The sequence below is a fragment of the Pituophis catenifer genome, unplaced genomic scaffold (genome assembly GCF_029215685.1).
Source record: "Pituophis catenifer annectens isolate HBS135680 unplaced genomic scaffold, rPitCat1.0.hap2 SCAF_1, whole genome shotgun sequence".
Taxonomy (NCBI): domain Eukaryota; kingdom Metazoa; phylum Chordata; class Lepidosauria; order Squamata; family Colubridae; genus Pituophis; species Pituophis catenifer.
The window spans coordinates 343,732,936-343,754,132 of NW_027256881.1; the positions used below are offsets into that span (position 1 = coordinate 343,732,936).

The 21,197-nt window shown below is 44.4% G+C and overlaps 2 protein-coding genes across 4 annotated transcripts in view; both read right to left on the reverse strand.

The window, feature by feature from the left end:
- KDM4B (lysine demethylase 4B) overlaps window positions 1-2,103 on the reverse strand; it is a 256,770-nt gene extending 254,667 nt beyond the window's left edge. For all 3 annotated transcript variants that reach the window (XM_070944548.1, XM_070944550.1, XM_070944552.1), the window contains exon 1: window positions 2,012-2,103. The gene's annotated coding sequence lies outside the window, so the exon portion shown is untranslated. The remainder of the gene's footprint in view (window positions 1-2,011) is intronic.
- Window positions 2,104-8,111: 6,008 nt separating this feature from the next.
- UHRF1 (ubiquitin like with PHD and ring finger domains 1) overlaps window positions 8,112-21,197 on the reverse strand; it is a 34,190-nt gene continuing 21,104 nt past the window's right edge. The window contains exons 5-17 of the mRNA XM_070931893.1: window positions 20,867-21,082; window positions 19,836-19,945; window positions 19,183-19,369; window positions 17,961-18,084; window positions 16,689-16,796; window positions 15,140-15,244; window positions 13,383-13,489; window positions 11,485-11,647; window positions 10,851-10,988; window positions 10,625-10,727; window positions 10,361-10,518; window positions 10,169-10,267; window positions 8,112-8,258 (exon numbers count right to left, since the gene is read on the reverse strand). Of these exons, the coding sequence (XP_070787994.1) occupies window positions 8,112-8,258; window positions 10,169-10,267; window positions 10,361-10,518; window positions 10,625-10,727; window positions 10,851-10,988; window positions 11,485-11,647; window positions 13,383-13,489; window positions 15,140-15,244; window positions 16,689-16,796; window positions 17,961-18,084; window positions 19,183-19,369; window positions 19,836-19,945; window positions 20,867-21,082 (1,765 nt within the window). The remainder of the gene's footprint in view (window positions 8,259-10,168; window positions 10,268-10,360; window positions 10,519-10,624; window positions 10,728-10,850; window positions 10,989-11,484; window positions 11,648-13,382; window positions 13,490-15,139; window positions 15,245-16,688; window positions 16,797-17,960; window positions 18,085-19,182; window positions 19,370-19,835; window positions 19,946-20,866; window positions 21,083-21,197) is intronic.

Genomic DNA, 21,197 nt, shown 5'->3' on the forward strand with positions numbered 1-21,197 from the left:
TTATATTTTGCATTGGCAGACCTGGAGACATTTCAGGGCAGGGATGCAACAAAGGGCAGTGTGTCCAGAAACAATATCCTACAGCAACGTTTCTCAACCTTGGCAGGTTGAAGATACGTGGACTTCAATTCCCAGAATTCTCCAGCCACCACTGCTTTAAGATAGTTGGACTTAAAGCATGCTAGATGATGAATTCTTGGGAGTTGAAGCCCAACTATCTTAAAGCATGATGGCTGGGGAATCCTGGGAGTTGAAGTCCAACTTTCTTAAAGAATGCTGGTTGGGGAATCCTGGGAGTTGAAGTCCACCCATCTTCAACCTGCCATGGTTGAGAAACGCTGGACAGATTAAACTAAGGTAGGAAGGGGAATATATTAACCACTTTCAAAGGCCCCACAAGGACATACCTATAAACATCCCCTTAGAGGACAGGAGGCACAATACCGCACAACCACGTCTCTCAACCTCACCAACTTTCAGATGTCCAGGAGTGGAGAATTCTGGGAATTGAAGTCCACACATCCCAAAGCTGCCACCAAGGTTGTGAGAGACCCCCCCTGTTCAATACAGGTAGTCCTCGACTTGTAGCAGTTCATTTAACGACCGTTCAAAATTAACGACACCAGGGGAAAAAAAGTGACTTATGACCATCTTTCATCCTTATGACTGCCGCAGCATCCCCATGGTCAACGTGATCAAACAAATTCAGCCGCTTGGCAACCGATTCATATTTATGACCATACGGGATCCCCTTTTGCTTTGCACTCTTCGGACAAAGCAGAAGTTAAACGGGAAGAGCCAGATTCACTTAACCGTTTAACAACCCTGTTAACAGTCAACCACAGTGGCCAAGAAAGATCATCAAATAATAATAATAATAATAATAATAATAATAATAATAATAATAATAATAATAATAACTTTATTGTCATTGTACATGTATACACAGTATACCCATACAACGAAATTCACTTAACACACAAAGACCAGGTCCAACACACTTAACTATTTATTTATTTATTTATTTATTCAATTTTTATGCCGCCCCTCTCCAAAGACCCAGGGTGGCTCACAATACACTCAAAAAATCACTATAAAAACACTTAAAAATTAAAAACATTAAAGACATTAAAACCCATTCACACCATTCATGGCCGGATCTCCTCAGATCGCAAAGCAACAATCCCCAAACACCCCCCCACCCACCACAAATTCCCCACCCCTAAACCACCCAAACATCCACACAACAGACCAAGTCATGCTGCCCAACAGCTCACTCACTGATGGTGGCCCTTTAGTTCACTGCTGAGTGCAATTATAGCTCTGGGATAAAAACTATTCACAAAACGTGTGGTCCGAGTTTTAATTATTCGGTATCTTCTGCAAATGGAGCCACACTCACTTAACAACCGTCTCACTTAGCAACAAGAATTCTGGAGGGGGAGGTTTTCCGTCGCAAGCTGAGGACTACCTGTAAGAAATATCCGCGAAACCCACCCCCCCAGCCCCCCCCGAAACGGTAGGAACCTCAAAGAAGCGAGAGCATCCTCTCTCCAAGAGGAGGCCGGGCCTGCCTAAGAAGTGAGGATGCTGAGGGACTTGGGGGGGTGGACTAGATGACCTCTAGGAACATCTCGAAAAAATCCCGGAGTCTCCCCAGCTCCGGGAATGGAAACCTGAGGGAGAGGAAAGTGGTCTCTCTCTTGAGGGGGGAAGAACCGCGACGGCATGCAGGACCCCCCGCTCCCCACACAACAAACCCCCTTCACTCTTTCCCCGTCGGAAGCCCCTTGCTCGGGGGCGGAGCGGGGTCACGAGCTCCAGGGCTGCAGCGACGTGACTCCCCACACGGCTTTTCAGGCTCCCCCTCGTGAGGGAGGGGAAAGGCCTCGGTAGCCCTCAGGAGCCGCGGCCCAGGCCGAGCGGCGGCGACGGACGGCCCACTGGCTCTCCCGCCCCCTCCCCTGAGGAAAACCGCCCAGCCCTCGACGGTCGACGACGCTTGTCTCACCGGTCGGCAGCGGCTCCCGTTCGCGTCGTCGCCTCTCCGAGCGGCCGCTGAGGGGAGCAAAGCGGCGGGGGGGGAGGGGCGCCTCTGAAAACAGCCGTTTGCTTCTCCTCCGCCTCCAACGGCCAAGCAGCCCCCGCCACCGGCCACCGATTGGCTGCTGCTCCGCTCGGAGGGACAGCCGGCCCCGCCAATCGCAAAGCGAGGTCCGTGGGCGTTTCCGCCAATGGCTTTACCCCGCGCGCCGGGCCCCGCCTCCCCGCTGGTTAAAGAGCTCCGGGGAACTCGCGTCGCCTTTCTTTTCTCGCTCTCTCTCTTCCGCTCCGGCGCTGGTCATTGGTCGGGCGGTGACCAATGAGAAGTCGCGCGAAGGAGGTGCTCGATGGCAAGCGCCGCTCGGATTGGAGGAGGACGAGGAAGAAAAGGTGGGCCGGGCCAGGGCAGGCCCGGCCACGCCCTTTCGGGCCCCCTTGGGAAAGGATGGGTGAAGCGACGCGGGCGGCCTACGTGAGGACGTGCACAACAGCAGCCGCGCGGAGGTGGGAGGGGTTTGCGGGGCCTGGCGCACCAATCGGGGAGGAGTGGGCGGCTTCTTTTCCGAAGGCCACGCCCTCGCGAGCTTTTCCCCGCCTCTCCTCTGCTATTCCCCCACGCGAGTTTGATTACACGTTGCTCAGCAATCCCGGTGGGCAAAAAAGGGAGAGACCTGACTAGGTGGCGATCAGAAAGGTCGGCGGTTCGAATCCCTAGTACAGATCTCTTGCGTGAGCAGGGGGTTGGACTAGATGATCTCCAAGGTCCCTTGCAATTCTGCTAATCTGTAAAACTGAGTCAGTTGTTTACCCAAATAGGGGTGCAGATCCTCGGGTGGGAGTTGGGGCGTGCATAGCATTACACCTATGCTGTTGGGGGTGGTGGGGGGAGACCCACTGCCCATTGGGACTCTTCTCCTAAGTGATATATCTACAGTAGTGGCCAAAAGTGTGGAAACCTTTTGGGAAAAGTGTATTTTTGAGGTTTGATGGCTAATAACACCACTTTTTTTTTTTGGAGTTTCAAGATAATCATATTGCACTGCTGGAATGGCCTGGGAATAGCCCAGACCTTCTTAACCCAATTGAAAATCTAGGGAGCAGACTAAATAAACTTGTTAAGTCAAAAGCGACCCAGCAATCAAACCCAGTTAATAAAAGCCATCATTCAATCTTGGTTTCCCATTATAACGGCTGCAGAACTAAAAGACTTGATTCACTCCATAGGAAGACCTTGTAAGGTGGTCATTCATGCTAAAGATTACCCAACTAAGTATTAACTGACATGGGGATAATTTTTGTATATCTCGTTTTTTCTATGGAGATAATTTTTTGTGTATCTCATTTTTTCAACGGGTTTCATTTTTCTTCTTTATACTGTAACTGCTATTCTAATGGCAAATCTTTCATAAAAGTTACTGCATTCCATCTGTGATTAAATTATCTTTCCACTGATACATAATTTTATGGTACTACTCCAAAAAAAAAAAAGTGGTGTTATTAGCTACTTTTAGAAAACACACTTTTCCGAAAAGGTTTCCACAATTTTGGCCATTACTGTATGTACCAATTTATTCAATTAAAACATCCATCCCGTTGCAATTCTGTGGCTTTGTGTTATGATTGTGATGTTATTATCGTGTTATTAACATAACGTGTTATGAAATTATGTGATTTTTATTATGGTTCCATTTTAATATTTTATCACTTATATTGCATTGGCCACATCTCTTTTGGGGGGAGGGAGGGAGGGAGGGAGGGGGGTAGACGGATGGATGGGTGAATGGATGGATGGACAGATGGATGATGGATAATTAGATGGATGGAGGAGAGGGATTGATAGGTAGGTAGGTAGGTAGGTAGGTAGGTAGGTAGGTAGGTAGGTAGGCAGGCAGGCAGGCAGACAGATGGATGGATGATGGAGGATGGATGATGATGCATAGATTTGCTCACGCTTTAAACTAAACTTTTATATTGGTGATTGCATGAACTCTAGATGCCATATGCTATTCATATCTAATTTTTATTATATTTATACATTAGATGGATAAATTAGATTTATATCTTGCTTTTATGTATAAATTCTATATATTCCCTATAGAAAGGCATATAAATTCTATATATCAAAATTTATGTTCCTTTTTTCTTTCTCTATAGTTTTATCCTGCTCTTCGTAATATGTAGTAAATGCATCTTGCCACAATTCCCAGCCATTCTGCCCAGTAGCTATAACTGTCTATATTTAATTAATTATATTTATAAGTTAAAATTAATTCATTTCTAATTTTTTTTTTAATTTGATTTATATGCCGCCCTTCTCCGGAGATTCAGGGCGTCTTACAATGCGTTAAGCAATAGCCTTCATACTTTTGTATATTTATACAAAGTCAGCTTATTGCCCCCACAAACTGGGTCCTCATTTAACCTACTTTAGAAAGGATGGAAGGCTGAGTCAACCTTGAGCCTGGTAAGATTCGAACCTGCAGTAATTGCAGGCAGCTGTGTTAATAACAGGGTGCTTTAAACCACTGTACTACCAAGGCTCCTTTTGTAAATTATAAACTGAATGGATGGAAACTAAATTTATCAGCCTGCCCAGTCTTGGTCCAACACCTGTAATCTCTATCCCAGACTGATTTTCAAAGTCAGACAGAAGAAAGTTGTTTTGGCTTGTTCTCTAGTAAGGCAGAGTCAGATGTACAAGTAACATTACAGGTAGTCCTCAACTTACAACCACTTGTTTAGTGACCCCCTCTAAATTACAGTAGCACTGAAAAAAGTAACCTGACCAGTTTTCCCACTTATAACGGTTGCAGCATCCTCATAGTCACGGAAATCAAAATTCGGATGCTTGACAACTGGCATGTATTTATGACAGTTGCCCTGTCCTGGGGTCATGAGATCACCATTTCCCACCTTCCCGGCCAGCTTCTGACAAGCAAAGCCAGTAAGGGAAGCCAGATTCACTTAACAACTGCAGTGGCTTAACAACGAACATTTACGACTCAATAATACTCCAAATGTCTAGAACAGTGATGGCCAACCTTTTTACCATCGTGTGCCAAAAGTGGGTGGAGCGCGGGGGGAGTCATGCACGTGCGTGCCCACACCCAAAATTCTATGCGCCCCGACCCCCAGCACATGCCCGTGCGACCCCCTCCCACGCTCCCCCCTGCTTTTGGCACGTGATGGCCAAGTGGGCCCGGTAGACCCGTTTTTTTGCTCTCCCCAGGCTCCAGGGCCTTTCTAGGAGCCTGGGGAAGGCAAAAACAGCCTCCCCCCAAAGACCCTCTGGAGGCCGGAAATGGCCCGTTTGCCGACTGGTGGGCCCAGAAGGCTTAAAAATCAGCACACCGGAGCTGAGCTCACGTGCCCACCGATATGGCTCCATGTGCCACCTGTGGCACGCGTGCCATAGGTTTGCCATCATGGGTCTTGAACTACCTGTACCCAATTTGGTTCCCAGGAAGCTGGTAAAGTTTAATCAGAGATCACCTTCATTTAAAGAGACAGAGCACTGAGAGATTTGTAAAAACCGGATGAGGAATTGGACAATTTAGAGTGCACACAAAACCAGTTAAGACATGCAAAGGTACATTGGTTTAGAGCATATGCCCCCTTTTCCCCCTGCCCATCCTCCAAAAACTACTTTGCTAATTAAAGGAGACTTCCTGTTAATTATAGATTTCTCAAAGGTTGCCTGTCATTTTGCGAAGGGATCCCTAATCTGTTCCGTGCTTTGGGGAAGGTAAAAGAAATGTGGCTTTAAAAGTGCCAGGAAAACTTTTTTTTCCGACTTTAAAAAGCAATGGGAGGAATGGATGGGCGGAGCCCGGTAAGGCTATTCAATTTTGAAGTCTCAGTATTACCTCCACGATTAGATAGATCGTTTCAAAGGTTCATATCCTGGCTGTGATGACTTTGAACATCTCCAACTCCTAAAATCAGCCACCTCTGTTTTCATGGGCCCGAGTTGGTTTTGACTCCTGGCAATTGCCTGGATCAGATTTTTGGAAGTAAATTGCCTTTATCTTCTCCTGAGGGTGGAGAAAGAAGGATTGGCTTACAGTCACCCTACTGAGTTAGTCCTGAGGCCTCCCAGTTTCTCATCTGGTCTTTTTAACTATTATACTAAACTGGTTCTCGCCCAACTATTTAATCCAGTGTTTTTCAAACTTGGCAACTTTAATAATTCACCATGCTGGGAAGTTGAAGTTCCACATTGCCAAGTTTGGAAAACACTGATCCAGGCTATATTGTGTAGGGAAGCTTTGGGAAGTAAGTAATAGGATAAAAGTATATAGGTAGTCTTCAACTTACAACTGGCCACTTAATGATTGTTCAAAGTTACAACAGTCCCCCCCAAAAATTACAAGTAATCTTTAACTTATGATCACAATGGAGCCCAAGATTTCTGTTGCCAAGCAAGACAGTTGTTAAGTGAGTTTTGCCCCATATTGCGATCTTTCTTGCCACCGTTGTAAAGTGACTCACGGCAGTCATTAAGCTAGTAACAAGGTTGTGAAGTGAATCCGGCTTCCCCGTCGACTTTGCTTCTCAGGTCGCAAAAGGGGATCACACGACCCCTGGACACTGCAACCGTCAGAAATATGAACGGGTTGCCAAGCATTCGGATTTTGATCACGTAACCCCAGGGATGCTGCAACAATCGTGTGAAAAACGGTTGTAAGTCACTTTTTTCGGTGCCATTGTAACTTTGAACAATCACTAAAATGGGTGGCTTTAACTGACCGACATTCTTGCAAGTCATTCATTGCCCAGATCCCAGCAACTAGTTGTATGAAACCTACTGACAGAAACAGGATAGCAGACTAACTCAAAACGATTTCAGCATTCAAGAAGGCAAATGATCTTTTTGATAGGAAATGTATTTTATTTTGAGAACTTCTGTTTGTACAAAATTAGCATAATTCAGAAAGGTAAAAAAAGTTGCTTGCTTCTGAACATTATTACAGATTTATAAAAATGCAAAAAAAACAAGTACATTTGTTCCAGTCTGTTTAGCGTGAAGAGTGATTTATTTAGCAACCCTGGTTTATTTATTATGTTGAGGTATTCACTGTAGAGTATTGCGACTGTTGAGGTGAGAAACAACTGACCGCTGAATATATAGTCAAGATTTTCCATTCAAAAACTAGTTACATATCTAGTTTCCCATCCTAAGCAAAACTAGAAAATTCAGAATTAGCAGGTTAAGAAACACGCATGCGGACTGCAAGATGATCATCTAAAACTAACGATACAGAATGATAATATTACAGTTGATCATTCCAAGAACAAAACTTTCCTCTGGCAGCTTGGAGTTCGGTGTTTTTTTTTTTTAAAAAGGGTTCAGAGATCAGTCTGATCAGCAAAGAGGACTGTTAAATTGTCCTTTTCAATGGCTTTTATATGTTCCCATAAGACACCACAAAAATTAGGAAGCAGCACCTGGCTGGCAGATACAAAGGCAGAGGTAGCCGTTTTGCATAAAGGCTCTTAAGACAAACGGTTGATAAGGAAGAACTGTTGCTTTTAAAAACAAAAATAAACAATACACACAAATAAAACAATGGAGTCTCGACACAACCGAGGGAAAACGCTGAAGCCCAAGCCGCATTACACAGAAGCACACCAAAAATGCTGCCTTAAAAACAGCTAAAACACTTCAAACTTATGGCCCTGGATCCATTGCTTCAGAAGATTGTTCTAGCAATTGAGCTACATACAAGATTTGATTCGTGAGAGAATGGCTTCGCTCCAATTTAATAGCAGGTTTCTGACAAGCAATGTAAGGTTCCCTTCGACCTATGCTCTGATCCGTATATATGTTAATTGGAAATGCTACCAAAATAATATATATATATTTATAAAAGCAAGTTCCTCAATCTTAGCTTTTTTTTTTTTTTGGAGGGGGGGCTGGGAAGGGGGAACGGAGACAGAAGTTTTTCCAAAAGGTTATTTATTTAAATAAAACCCCACCAAAATCACACACGTTTTTTTTTTCCCGAAGGGGCAAGACAAAAACAGAACTAAACTCCAAAAACGGAAATGAGAAGTGCTTTACAGAATCACCGTCCGTTGCCGTAACCCGGGAAGAGCTGAACGAGAAGATCCTGCAGGGGTTGGTTGACTTCCATCGTATAGTTTTTGCCGAGATCGTAGCGGCAGGCTGGACAGCTGTAGACTTTGGCTCGAAAAGATCGATCCAGGCAATCCTAGAAGAAAACAGACAAAAGCTAACAATGGGACTTACGCTTAAACAACAACTTTGATCAACCTAATCCTCCTCCTGGAGAAGATTTTGGTCCAAAGCAGATTAAAAATGTAAATCCAGTGGAACAAATCTCTTTAAAGTTTAATTGTGGAGGTTCTATGTAAACTGGAGAAGCAGGGATGGAGGAGAGCGGGATTAAGCTCCGAGTACCACTTTTGTGGGGAATTTAATTTTTTTTAAAAAAAACCGTTAAACTGTATGTTTTGGGTGGTGGAGTTATAATCTAACACTTTTTGTTTTATGTTCAGATTCCAACACTTTCTGTAACAAGTATTTCCAATTTGGTTGTCAAATTAGTTCCATGTACAGATAATCCTCAATTTACGATCAACACTGGAACCGGAACTTCAGTTGCTAAGTGAGGCAGTTGTTAGATGGGTTGCACCTGATTTACAACCTTTTCTGTAGCAATTGTTGAACGAATCCTGCTTCCCTCCCCATTGCCTCTCTTGTCTGATTTGCCTCCTAGGCAGCATCTCTTTCCCTCATACCCCAAAATCATCCATACATTCCATTACGGTCTTTAAGTGAACCACTACTGTCATTAAGTGAATTCAGCTTCCTCCAACGCCTTTGCTTCTTCAAAGTCCCTGGGGAAGGCTGTAAATAGTAATCACATGATCCCAGGATGCTCCAGCTGTCGTAAATGCATGCCGATTGCCATGCACTCAAATTTTGATCACTTGACCCTGAGGATGCTGCTCCCCTGCAGGCCGGTGCACCCGGGTGGAGGAGCTGCTCCAGGATGACCAAAGGGCCAGTCCTGTGACTACTACAGCTCTGGAATATGTGACCGACTTTCCCACCAACGTCAGCAAGCCACCGTCAGTCTGCCCGTCCTTCTTTTCCTTCACTCAGATTGACCAAGCTTCTTGAGAGAAGGCACACAAAAGAGGTTTCCAGGCTGTGTCCCTGGACCAGACGCTTTCTCTCGGGCCTCCCACCCGGAGGCCTCGCAGGAGCAGACAGGTAGGCCCGAAAGGCGGCTGAGCCTCCCCCCCTCCCCCCAGTTGTCCACGGGATTTAAAATTATGAATTTGGTGGTCCCTGAGGTCCAAAAGGTTGGAGACCCCTGACCTAGAGTCCCTAGGTTCCCACAAGCAATCCGACTCCAGCCCTCCTTGAATTTGGTTGACTCTTACTTAACCCCAATTTAGTGCTAACCATCAGTTGACTAGATTCTTGTGTAGAGGCATGAGCAATAAATCATCTTAACTGGAATTTGATGTGAGGTCCCAATTCTTCACACCTTGCACTTCCTCTCCAATTAAGACACCAGAGAGCCTGGCTAGGTGGCTCAGAAACTGAGATTGTCGATCAGAAAGTTCGGCAGTTCAGTGGTTCAAATCCCTAGTACAGGTCTCCTGCGTGAGCAGGGAGTTGGACTAGATGACCTCCAAGGTCCCTTCCAACTCTGTTACTGTTACAGTATGTTCCTCTGATGAAAATGTCATGACAGGGTAGGTCTGGTATGCAATGGAAGAGACCAGCAAAATCAAAGGGGGAACCCAGATTTGATTAATCACCCCATCAAAAAAGTGATAAAATCAGGCGCGGCTCACTTAATCGCTCAGTGAGGAAAGTTCTAGAGTACGGGTGTCAAACTCGCAATGACGTGTCGTGACGTTTTTTCCTTTCATATAACGGGTGGGCGTGGCCTGCATGTGACGCATCCAGCCCGTGGGCCGCCAGTTTGACACCCCTGTTCTGGAGTGAACTGTGGTTGTAAATTCAGGACTGCCTGTATTTTCTATCATCACCATGTCTCACCATGCCCTGCCTATCCAAAGCTGCTTAAGGAAAGCCCTGGACCACCTTGGCAGGCAAACGTGAAACCTGACAGCTGCTCACCTTACATACGTTGTGCTGGCACACCGTGGTGATTGGTCGGAAAACCACCTCTTGGCAGCAGATGCACAGAAAGGTTTCCTCCACTTTGCTCAGGAATTTCTGCCAGGAGAGAGAAATAAGGTAGTTAATCCTCAGCCTCATCCTGCCTTATCCCTAACCCAGGAAATCATCAGTTATGCTCTCCCTACGTACCGGTCCTTCCTTAAGGGCATCTAGTGCTTCATTCCACAACTTGGTGTTGGCTTCATCGTCTTTGATGAGAGCCTTCTGCTGGGGAGTGAGTTTGTAGACTTCAACTTTAGTTTTCTTTGGGGTCGTGGCAGGAGAGGCACAAAGGTCCGAATCGTTTCCTGGAAAAGTACACAACCACACGGAATTTACTTCATCATTCATTCATTCATCAAAGAGAGACTTCAAAAAGATGTGCAGGCAACTCAGCTCAAGAAGATCATTTACCGGATTTCCTTTTCCTCTTCCCTTGAACTGGGGATTCTTCTTCTATTTTCTTGCTGTTTTCTTTATCTTTGTTTGCAACGGCTTCCAGGTACCCTTCGGGATACTAAAGCAGGGGTGACGAAAAAGTCAGTTGTGACATAACCTCTGCCTATCAAAACAACGGATGGCTGCTCATCGCCACCCTTTACAAGACAACACTCCCCCCACCCCACCCACCCCTGTGTACCTGCATGGTCAGGCCAAGTTTCTTCATCCTCTCTTTGCCTTCTCTGGTCCAAGGGGCTGGCTCTTCATCATCTCTCCTGAGCATGTAACGCCAAACTAAGAAGCCAGATTTCCCTGTTTCGGGCCAATATTTAACTACCTGTAAAAGGGAACAGAGAAACAGATATCAATTCCATAAAAACAGTTTGTTGTAGTGGTTAAGGTACCAGGCTAGAAATCAGGAGACGGTAAGTTCTAGTCCTGCCTTAGGTATGAAAGCCTGCTTGATGACTTTGGCCCAATTACCAGGAGACTGTGAGTTAGAATCTCCTCTTAGGCATGAAAAATGGCTAGGTGACTTTGGGCCCATCACAAGGAGACTGTGAGTTCTAGTCCCACCTTAAGGCATGAAAGCCAACTGGGTGACTTTGGGCCAGTCCTCCGTCTCGGCCCAACCCACCTTACAGGATAATTATCGTCGGGAAAAAGAGAAGGAAGGAGAATTAGGTGCGTGTACCACCTTAGTTATTTATAAAAATAATAAAGGTGGGATACAAACAAAAAAAGGAATAAAATAGAATAAAATAAAGTGGCCAGGCACAACACCTCCTTTCCCCAAGCTTTGGGGCCCCATTTATAAACCAACCCAATCTTACCTTATAGATCCCATCGTAACGATTTCCATCTGTGGGGGCATATTTGCTGTATCGGCCTCCCTTCATGTTCCGCACCACTCGAACTGGTTTCCCAGCTCGCCAGTCCTTGGCTTCGGCACCCTCTTTATCGTTAATCGACGCACTGCAGTTCAGGGCCAGAGCTCTGCCAACCGTGAAAAGACAAAGGGGTTGAAGGGTCTTTCCTGGGGACTTTGATCCTCCCTTCTATAGGTAGTCCTCAACATAGTTATTCATTTAGCAACCATTCAAAGTTACGACACCGAGAAAAGTGATTTACAACCAGCAACCAATCACTCCAGCATTTCCAAGTCACGTTATAAAGTGGCATTATCACATGAAAATACCACATTATAATGCTTTGGTAAGAACACACTGCATCCAGTTTTAGTCATGATATAAAAAGATGTTGAGACTCTGGAAAGAGTGCAGAGAAGAGCAACAAAAATAATTAGGAGTCGGGGGGGGCTAATATATACGGAGAACGGTTGCAGGAATTGGGTATGTCTAGTTTAATGAAGAGAAGGACTAGGGGTGACATGATAGCAGTCTTCCAATATTTGAGGGGCTGCTGCAAAGAAGAGGGGGTCAACTTATTCTCCAAAGCACCTGAGGGCAGGACAAGAAGCAACGGATGGAAACTAATCAAGGAGAGAAGCAACCTGGAACTAAGGAGAATTTTACTGACAGTAATAACAATTAATCAATGGAACAACTTGCCTCCAGAACAGTGGTGAAATCGGAACCGGTTTACAACCGGTTCCCTGGCTGCGCATGCACAGCGCGCACCAAATGTGAGGTGCGCATGTGCAATGCACACCAAAAGGAGGCATACAGTAAGTAGAACAGGGCGCGAGGGGGGGGGTGATCAGCTGTGGCGCACAATCTTTGCGCTGCTCAGCTGTGATTGTCAGCGGCTTTTGACCGAAGGCCAAAGAGGTTGTAGAAAAAATGCTTTTTAAAAGTAAAAAAAAAAAGCCTCTGATGATCGCGCAGCTCAGCTGGGCATGGGGGGGGGCAGGGTTTTTTGCTACGGGTTGTCCGAACCACCCGCCGCCATCGCTACCAGATCAGACAATCCAGTCCGAACCGGGAGCATTTCACCCCTGCTCCACAAGTTGTAAATGCTCCAACAGTGAAGTTTTTTAAGAAGAGATTGGACAAGTATTTGTCTGAAATGGTATCGGGTTTGCTCCTTGTGCAGCGTTGGGCTAGAAGACCTCCATGGTCCCTTTCAACTGTTACAATGAAAATATGGGTGCCTGAAAACCAGCATGTATTTACGGATATTGGTATTAAATCAATACCAATGACTCGACCTTGGCAATTTTAAAACAGGTGGACTTCAATTCCCAGGATTCCCCAACCACCCTGGCTGGCTGGAGTATTCATCTCCACTAAGCTTAAAATTTGTCAAGATAATGATTTAGTCTAAGGTGAACATTTATAAGCTTTAGATATATAATTTATCAGCTATTTTGTTGAGTTACTTTCCATCCAGCTGCACAGTTTAATTGGAGAGCTGTATCTTACTCTGGTGGACATTCATGAACAAAGAACAGTTATTTTTTGGCAGAGGTTTTGCCAACATGCAATTTTTTCCATTTATGTGCTTTCTGGCCCATACATGATTCCACAGTAATACAAAGGAGGTGTGCAATGGAGCAGTATCAGGTATATGAACACGTGAGAATAATTGCATGAGAACAGAACCTGCAAAAATACCCTGTCCACAAAGCAAGGTATGAAAATTTTATAGACCCTCCCTGATGCAGACAAACCACTAAGCATCCACTGAATTATAAATGCAATTCTATCAGACATGTTTAGCTTCATTCGCTCCCCGTCTTTTGCAGAATTCCTTGGGGGTTTCTCCTCACCTGTTCATTTTTGTAAGTTTTTGATCGCAAGACTGTTCAGCTGTCCGCTTGTTCCCCGAAAGGTCACGGCCTCCGCTCCCCGTGTAAGTGAAAGAATTTCCATGATCCTGAAATATATTCAGATCGTTCAATTCAGGGGTGGAAAAATTCCACTCAGCTGGTCACTCGATTGATTTTGGCACTTAAAAAGACTTGGATATTTGCTTGCCTGTACTAATTGGTGGGCAATAGCATGCTGCATGTGGAATGCTGAAATCTTTCTCCAACTTGGCATAATTCATGATCTGTTTGGCAAACTGCTCGGAGTTCTTCCAAATGTGAACATTTGCAAAGAAGCTTTTGACCCCAAGTTCTAGCTTTGCCACACCACAGCTTCATCAATACACGTAGTCCTTGACTTAAGACCAATCACTTACCAATCATTCCAAGTTACAACAGACACCCCCAAAGCTGCTTACAGACCAGTTTCAAAGTTCTGGTGTTGGTTCCTTCCCAAGATCACATGATCACATTTTCAGTGGTTAGCAACCAATCAGCGTTTATGCCCCTTTGTTCTACCCCATGGTCACATAACTGAGAATTACGATGGTTTTCCTGAAATTGGCTTTTACTTCTGGTTTGTGGCAAAAACAAGCCCATAGCAAACAATTGGTTCGATTAACAATTGTTGCAAAAAAAGATAATCAAATCAAGTCCAGGTCCACGGTGGTCTGCTTTACAACTGTCATGACTTAAAACCATAATTGCCAGGCTTAATTATGGTTGTAACTCGAGGACTACCTGTATGTACAATTATTTATTCTTTTTATAGCAATACAAATATATAGGCTTTAGCCTGAGTTTATATATTTCAGGGCCAGTACAGACAATCAATTTTATTATACATGCATAAACTCAAAAAGATGCAACATATTATATATTCCTTGCAGTCAATGGCTTTATGCCAGCTTTTATGCTTCAACCGTTCATTTGTTTTTTTTAAAAAAAACAACAACAACGAAGAAGCCAAAGTGCCACTTCCCACTTTGGAAGACTCCTCTAAATCAGAGTTAACTAAGCTTTCTCAATCTCAACAACTTTTAAGATGTGTGGACTTCAGATCCCAGAATTTCCCAAGCAACAGCAGCAACTGTGAGGGACTGTTGTTTCAAACTTGCTCTTGCAAGTAACCCAAACCCTAAGATTCTGTTGCACTTCTATATTTCTTACATTTATTTTAATCCCAATAGTGTGTCACGTACGTGCACTGCTCAGTGCGTATTACTGGATTGGAGCAGCATCACAGCCCAGTAAACAAAGGAGCCATGAGAAGGCTGTTCTGCATCACCTCCATACTAGAACAGACACTTGACAATTTAACTCCAACTAACGCAGAGCTGAGCAGCCTTAACCTGCAAAGAAGCCCACCCTACCCCTTTAGTTATTAAATCAGTTTTTCTTGACCCAAAAAACAATTTCAGAGTTTGACTATACACTAAGCAGAAGCTCAAAGGAAAGGTTGCTAGTTTAAGAGGTGATAAAGGGAAGAAACATCAGCAGAAAAATCACAAAACCAGGTTATCTTGGGACAGTTATCTAAGGTAGAGGCTTTCAAGATGGCTCGGAAATAAAGCATTCAGTTCTGTAATTAACAATTAATTGTTTGAACTAAGTAATTAAATTCAACTAATTTAATTTAACTGAAATACGAATATCTCATTGGCCTTGGGACTTCTGGTAAAGAAGAGGGCAGCACTGAGAGATACAATGTCACTTACTACATCATCTTCGTATCCGCCAGCCAGGACCAAAGAATAGGCGCCATCGGTGCTCCGGCCATGAATCCCAGCAACATGAGGCCGGTGGACACCCGACTCACTCACCTGAAGGGATAAAGGCAAGGTCACAGGTCAAAGCTTTTAGTGCATGAGACCATCACGGTTATCCATAATTACATGAATAAAGAAAGAGTCACTCCCCCTCACCCTTTTCAGTTTAGAAATCTGAACAACATTTCAGTCATATAGAGCCCTGGTGGCACAATGATTAGAATCCAGTTTTGCAGGCTAATTGTACCAACTGCCAGGAGTTCAATCCTGACCAGTTCAAGATTGACTCAGCTTTCCATCCTTCCGAGGTCGATAAAATGAGGACCCAGATTTCTTGGGGGCCATAGGCTGACTCTGTAAACCGCTCAGAGAGGGCTATAAAACCCTCTGAGGTGATGTATAGGTCTAAATGCTATTGCTATTGCTATCTATCTATATCTATATCTATATCTATATCTATATCTATCTAGTCCATCTACAAGATATTTTTAATTATGATTATAAGGAAGTCGCCATGGTTGTTAAGCACACCATGTGATCATTAAGCAAATCCAGCATATCCAATGGATATTTTCTGCCATTTTCTGCCTGGAAACAGCAAAAGACATCACAAATCATGGCCACATGACTATGGGATACTGCAACTGGTCATCGATGTGAGCCAGTTGCCAAATACTTGAAATGCAATCATATGATAGGGGTATGTCTGTCTATCTGAGAGGGAGGGAGGGGGAAGAGAGAGGGAGGGAGAGAGGGGTAACTTCAAGGAAGGATATAGCATGCCGTTTTACTGGGTTCAGCATAACTCTGAATGGTCATTGAATGATGAATCATTAAGCAAAGACTACCAGTATGAAGCAAGTGTGAATCTGGCACTCTTTAAAAACTATAGTGCTGGCCAACCCGGTTAGATTTTTCCCTTGTATTCCCTTTTACTTCAGACTCAAACAATTTACATATTGACACCTAGAAAGATCTTCTCAGAATCCTCAGGCGCAACAAGTACAAACCACTAAGAACAACATTGAGTGTATAATGCTGGTTTCATCTTGTCCGTCCCGAAAACGCTGCAGTCATAACGATTTAAAATTGGCGCTACATGCATATGGCATGTAGCGCTTATATCTGCCCTGCGCCTGTCAGCTGTGAGGCGGAGCTCGAATACCGCCCAGGACAACGCCCCGCCCTCAGTGAATCAGCAGACCAGGAAGCGGGCGGAGCAATAACAAGCGCCGGCTGCTGCATTCCCGAAGCGTCCCGCATAAGCAGCACCCCGATCCCGTGGAGCCCTGGTCCCGACCGCCTTCCGTAGCGCCTACGTGCACCCCCCCTCCATGTGTGAATGTAAACCTATCCCTGTCGCAAGCAGGGTATTCGGAGCTTGGTGATGGCGCAGCCCCGTCCCGTCCTCACGCCCCGTGTTGCAGTGTCGAGCGGGATGGTGGGGCTCGACAGATCTACTGTACATTCTCAGTGCTTCCTAGTAGCAGCATCTCACCTGGACTCTGAATTTCCACATGGTTCCCACTGGAACTCCAGGGATGGGCCCATAATGGTTTGATGGCACAATGGTACATTCCCTTGTGCGTCCCACGCACGCCATGCCCTTAAAAAGAAAAGGGGAGAGGGGGCCACGTTTTAAACATGATCAACATAACCAACCCATGGATATATTTGGCTAGTCTTCCTGCACTTTTCCAAACTTCTAATAAAACACCCCATTGCTTAAAATAACCAGAATTAACTGACCAGGCCTCTCAGCTGCACAGTCTTTGGTGGGAGAAATGGATCTTCACCTGTGCACAGCATTGGAGCCAGCAAACAGGCTGACCTCCGTGCCATCTCCCCCCTCCCCCCCGCTTGGTTTTAGTTTTTTAATATAATTTTTAGTTCTAATTTGTTTTATATTTAGTTGTTGTTTTTTTTGTAAACTACTCAGTTGCCTTATTGGTGACCTATAAATTGTATTAATTAATGTGCTATCAATAGAACTGCACAGTTTATAAGGTTGCTCTGATTAGCTATTCTCATTGTTTATATCACACCTTAATTAGCTTTACAATTAACTCAAAGTAGTGAACATATCCAATACACCTTCCTCCTCTACAGCAACCCTGTGAGGTGGATTGGCCTAAGAGAGAGCAATTGCTCAAAGCCTGCCCACCTGGCTTTCATGGCTAAGGGGGACTAGAACTGTCTCTTGGTGATTGGCCCATTTTCATGCCTAAGGAGGGACTAGAACTCAAGAGTCTCCTGGTAATTGGCTCAAAGTCACCCACCTGGCTTTCATGGCTGAGGGGGACTAGAACTGTCTCTTGGTGATTGGCCCATTTTCATGCCTAAGGAGGGACTAGAACTCAAGAGTCTCCTGGTAATTGGCTCAAAGTCACCCACCTGGCTTTCATGGCTGAGGGGGACTAGAACTGTCTCTTGGTGATTGGCCCATTTTCATGCCTAAGGAGGGACTAGAACTCAAGAGTCTCCTGGTAATTGGCTCAAAGTCGCCCACCTGGCTTTCATGGCTGAGGGGGACTAGAACTCAGTCTCCTGGTGATTGGCCCCAAAATCACCACTTGCTTTCATGGCTAAGGTGGGACTCCCACTTTTTAGTCTGCTGCCTTAACCTCTGCACTCAGCAATTCCCCCTTCTCTCCATAAGCTTCCCAGTATTTTAATAAATTAGAAACCTGCAGTATATTTTGTGCCGGCTGAGCCATATGAAGGGCATCTTTTGGCCTGCAACAAACAAGCATAGCCAGGTTCCAGTTACCTTGCCCCAATCCCGCTGAGAAGATGAATTAGCAGATGCCATCTTAGATTTCTTTTTGCTTTCTTTCAGCTTCTCACCGGCCAAAACCACCTCATTCACATCATTTCGGCATTCGGGACAATACCTAAACATTTAAAAAAAAAGAAAGAGAGAAGACATTCATTTTTTTCATTTTTGTTACCTGCAATACTAGAGAGACATATATTAAAAGCTACTTTCTCAATTTCAAATGGTGCAGGTATAGCAAGTTACAGCTTTCCAAGACTCCCCAAACCGTGCCAAACAGACTGCATCTTGAAGAGAATCCACCTTAATTCACAATAAAGACAACTGCTTATCTTTCAGAAAAAAATTGTTTTATTTACTTATTTAAAACAGGGTATATAGGTAGTCCTTGACTTATGGCCAGTTGCTTAGCAACCATTTATACTTCCGATGGACCTCAAAACAGGTATACCCAACCCAGATTCTGATGGCCACCCTCCCCGGGTTGTGTGACTGTATTTCGGGCACTCAGCAACTAGCCCACGTTTTGGCCGCTTTTGGCATCCTGCAGTCAGGTTTGTTTGTTTATGAAATTTATTGGCAGGCCCTCTTCAGGGTAATTCTAGGCGGTTTACAATCATGAAAGACAAAAATTTTATCAACTAAAAACATAAATTAATACCCAAGCTTTTACTTCTGTTTCTAATTTTGAAAAGACCATTGGAGAAAACGAGGTCGCTTAAAACCTTCCATGTTCGCTTAATGTTTGCTACAACCAAGGTCGCAAAATCAGGTGCAAACATGTAGTGCCCCACTTAATTATCGGCACAACTTATGACCATAATTCCAGGCTCAGTTATGCTTGTCAGTCAAGAATGACCTGTATAGTCTTGCCCATCCTGTACCAAACCCCAGGAGGCTCACAATCTTGCCAATTTCCCATGTTTTTTTATAAAGACATTAACACAAGTAAGGTGAGATACAACACAGAAATTTACATTAGTAAATTAACCTTAGTAATTTACTATTAATAAATAGTTCTATAGGACAGTCACACGTCTTAAGATTCATCGTGGGGTAATTTTTCTCAACCGTGCCCACTTTAAGATGTGTGAACTTCAACTCCCAGCATATATCTGCAGCATGGCTGGCTGGAGAATTCTGGGAGTTGAAGTCCATACGTCTTAAAGTTGCCAAAGTTGAAAGACGTTGCTTACAGGGATTCGTTTCGACTTACCAGTCCTCATCGTCAGGTATCCTGCTAAGAGGGGGGTCAAGGCAATAAATGTGGAAAGCCATGTCACACTCATCACACATGAGCTGTTTTTCAGGGTCTTGTTTCCCACCGCATATGTGGCAGGCGCACATCCGGCAGGTTTTGCTCGGGTTGTCTTTACAATGCTTGCACACGGGTCCGCTCTGTCCTAAAGTTTAAGAAAAGCAGGCACATAAAGAACCTCAGAAAGAACAGCCATAAGACAGAAGGTCAAAAAGGATGTGGGCTCTGAATCTCATCCAAGAGACGCAAATTATGACATTCGCTAGCGTTAATTATGGTGATTGCACTAGCTCGGATGATATTTTAAAAGGGTGGAATTTTTTTTTTTTTTCAGAAAAATGAGTTATTAACATTTATTAGGTGTGATGTTCTAAATTCTAAGATTGCCTTAGGAACCACAGTCGGGTTGGTGACTTTGAGCCAATCACCAGAGAATAGTGAGTTCATCCTGCTTTCCTTAGGCATGAAACCCAGCTGGGTGACTGTGCCAATCACCAGGAGACATGAATTTTAGTCCTGCCTTAGCCATGAAAACTGGCTTGGTGACTATATTTGTAGCAAAAACTATTACTCGTTGCAAAGCAGGACAAGTCAATTGGAAGGCAACTCACTTTTTTGGGGACTTTCTGCCGTCAAAGGAACAGCACAGCCTGGTTCTTCGATCTTGTAAATCTCGTCCACCAGAGCAATTCGGCAATCAGTCAAGATATCTCCACCATCACTGCAAAACAGGGATTAGAACAAGCTGAGCAAGAGAGGCAGCAACAATGGTGGTTTCTCCCAGCAGAATTCCTTCCTACCAATCCTGCAAATATTAACGCCATATTAATGCTCCTACTTTGAATATACACGGCAGTCCTTCCCTTTGACTTCTGAGTGAGAACATTTCTGGACTGCTTGTTTCCCTTGATAATGTATGAATGTATGTATGTATGTATGTATGTATGTATGTATACATGGATGCATGTATTTATTTATAGCCCATTTCATTGTTGAGTGATTCTAAGCGGCTTACAATATCATAAAAACAGCAACATAAATATTAAAAAGATTGAAGGACAAAAAACTGGGTAAAATATATGAACAAGGTGGATGTGGGATCTTCTCAGTCTATTAAACTAGGGGTTCCCAACCCCCAGGCCGTGGCCCACTACTGGGCTGTAGCCTGTTCAGAACCGGGCCATGCGAGCAGCTGCCCAGCGCATGTGTGAGTGCAACTCGACTTACGTGAGCAGTGGGCCAGTTCCCCTCTTCCCCCTCCCCGGCTGCCAAGTTATAAAGGTTGGGGACAGCTGTACTAAAACCACCTCCAGAATGACAGATTCCAATTGGGACCCCAGGCCAATTGGCAGAGCCAGGTTTTCAGGCTCTTTTGAAAGTCCAAGGGAGCCGGGGGGGGGGGGGGGCGTGGCGTAGATCTTATCTCGAGGAGCACAATAATCTAGATGGAGGGAGTGTAATGGGTATATTTCTATCAAAATTATCTTTGCATTTTCCCCCCCTTTTCTCATTATTTTAAAAGTAATAAAAATGAATAAAAGGAAAGGAAACATATCTGGGTTACATTATCCTAGTCTCCAAAAGTTGGATGAACCACAAAATAACAGTTTGTTTGGAAGAGCTTCCGAGCAAGCTCACTTACCCAAGAACAATCTTGGCGTATAATTCTTTGTAAGTCCTTGTTTCCCGCTTCTGGAGGATTTCCGCGTCGTACCAGAAGCCCCTCTCTTTTGGATCATCGGGATTATAATTCAACATGACAACATCTCCGATTTCTATCTCTTCCCATTTTAAAACTGTCCTGGCACGAGCGCGGACATTTCTGGAACTCAACTGGATGACACCGTTCTCTGGATAGCTTTATCAGGGAGAAGGAAATAAAATAAAATAAGCCACTGCACCTTTCCCAGACAAGTACAAGTAGTCCTCGACTTACGAACACAACTGAGGCCAAACTTTCGATTGGGAAGTGA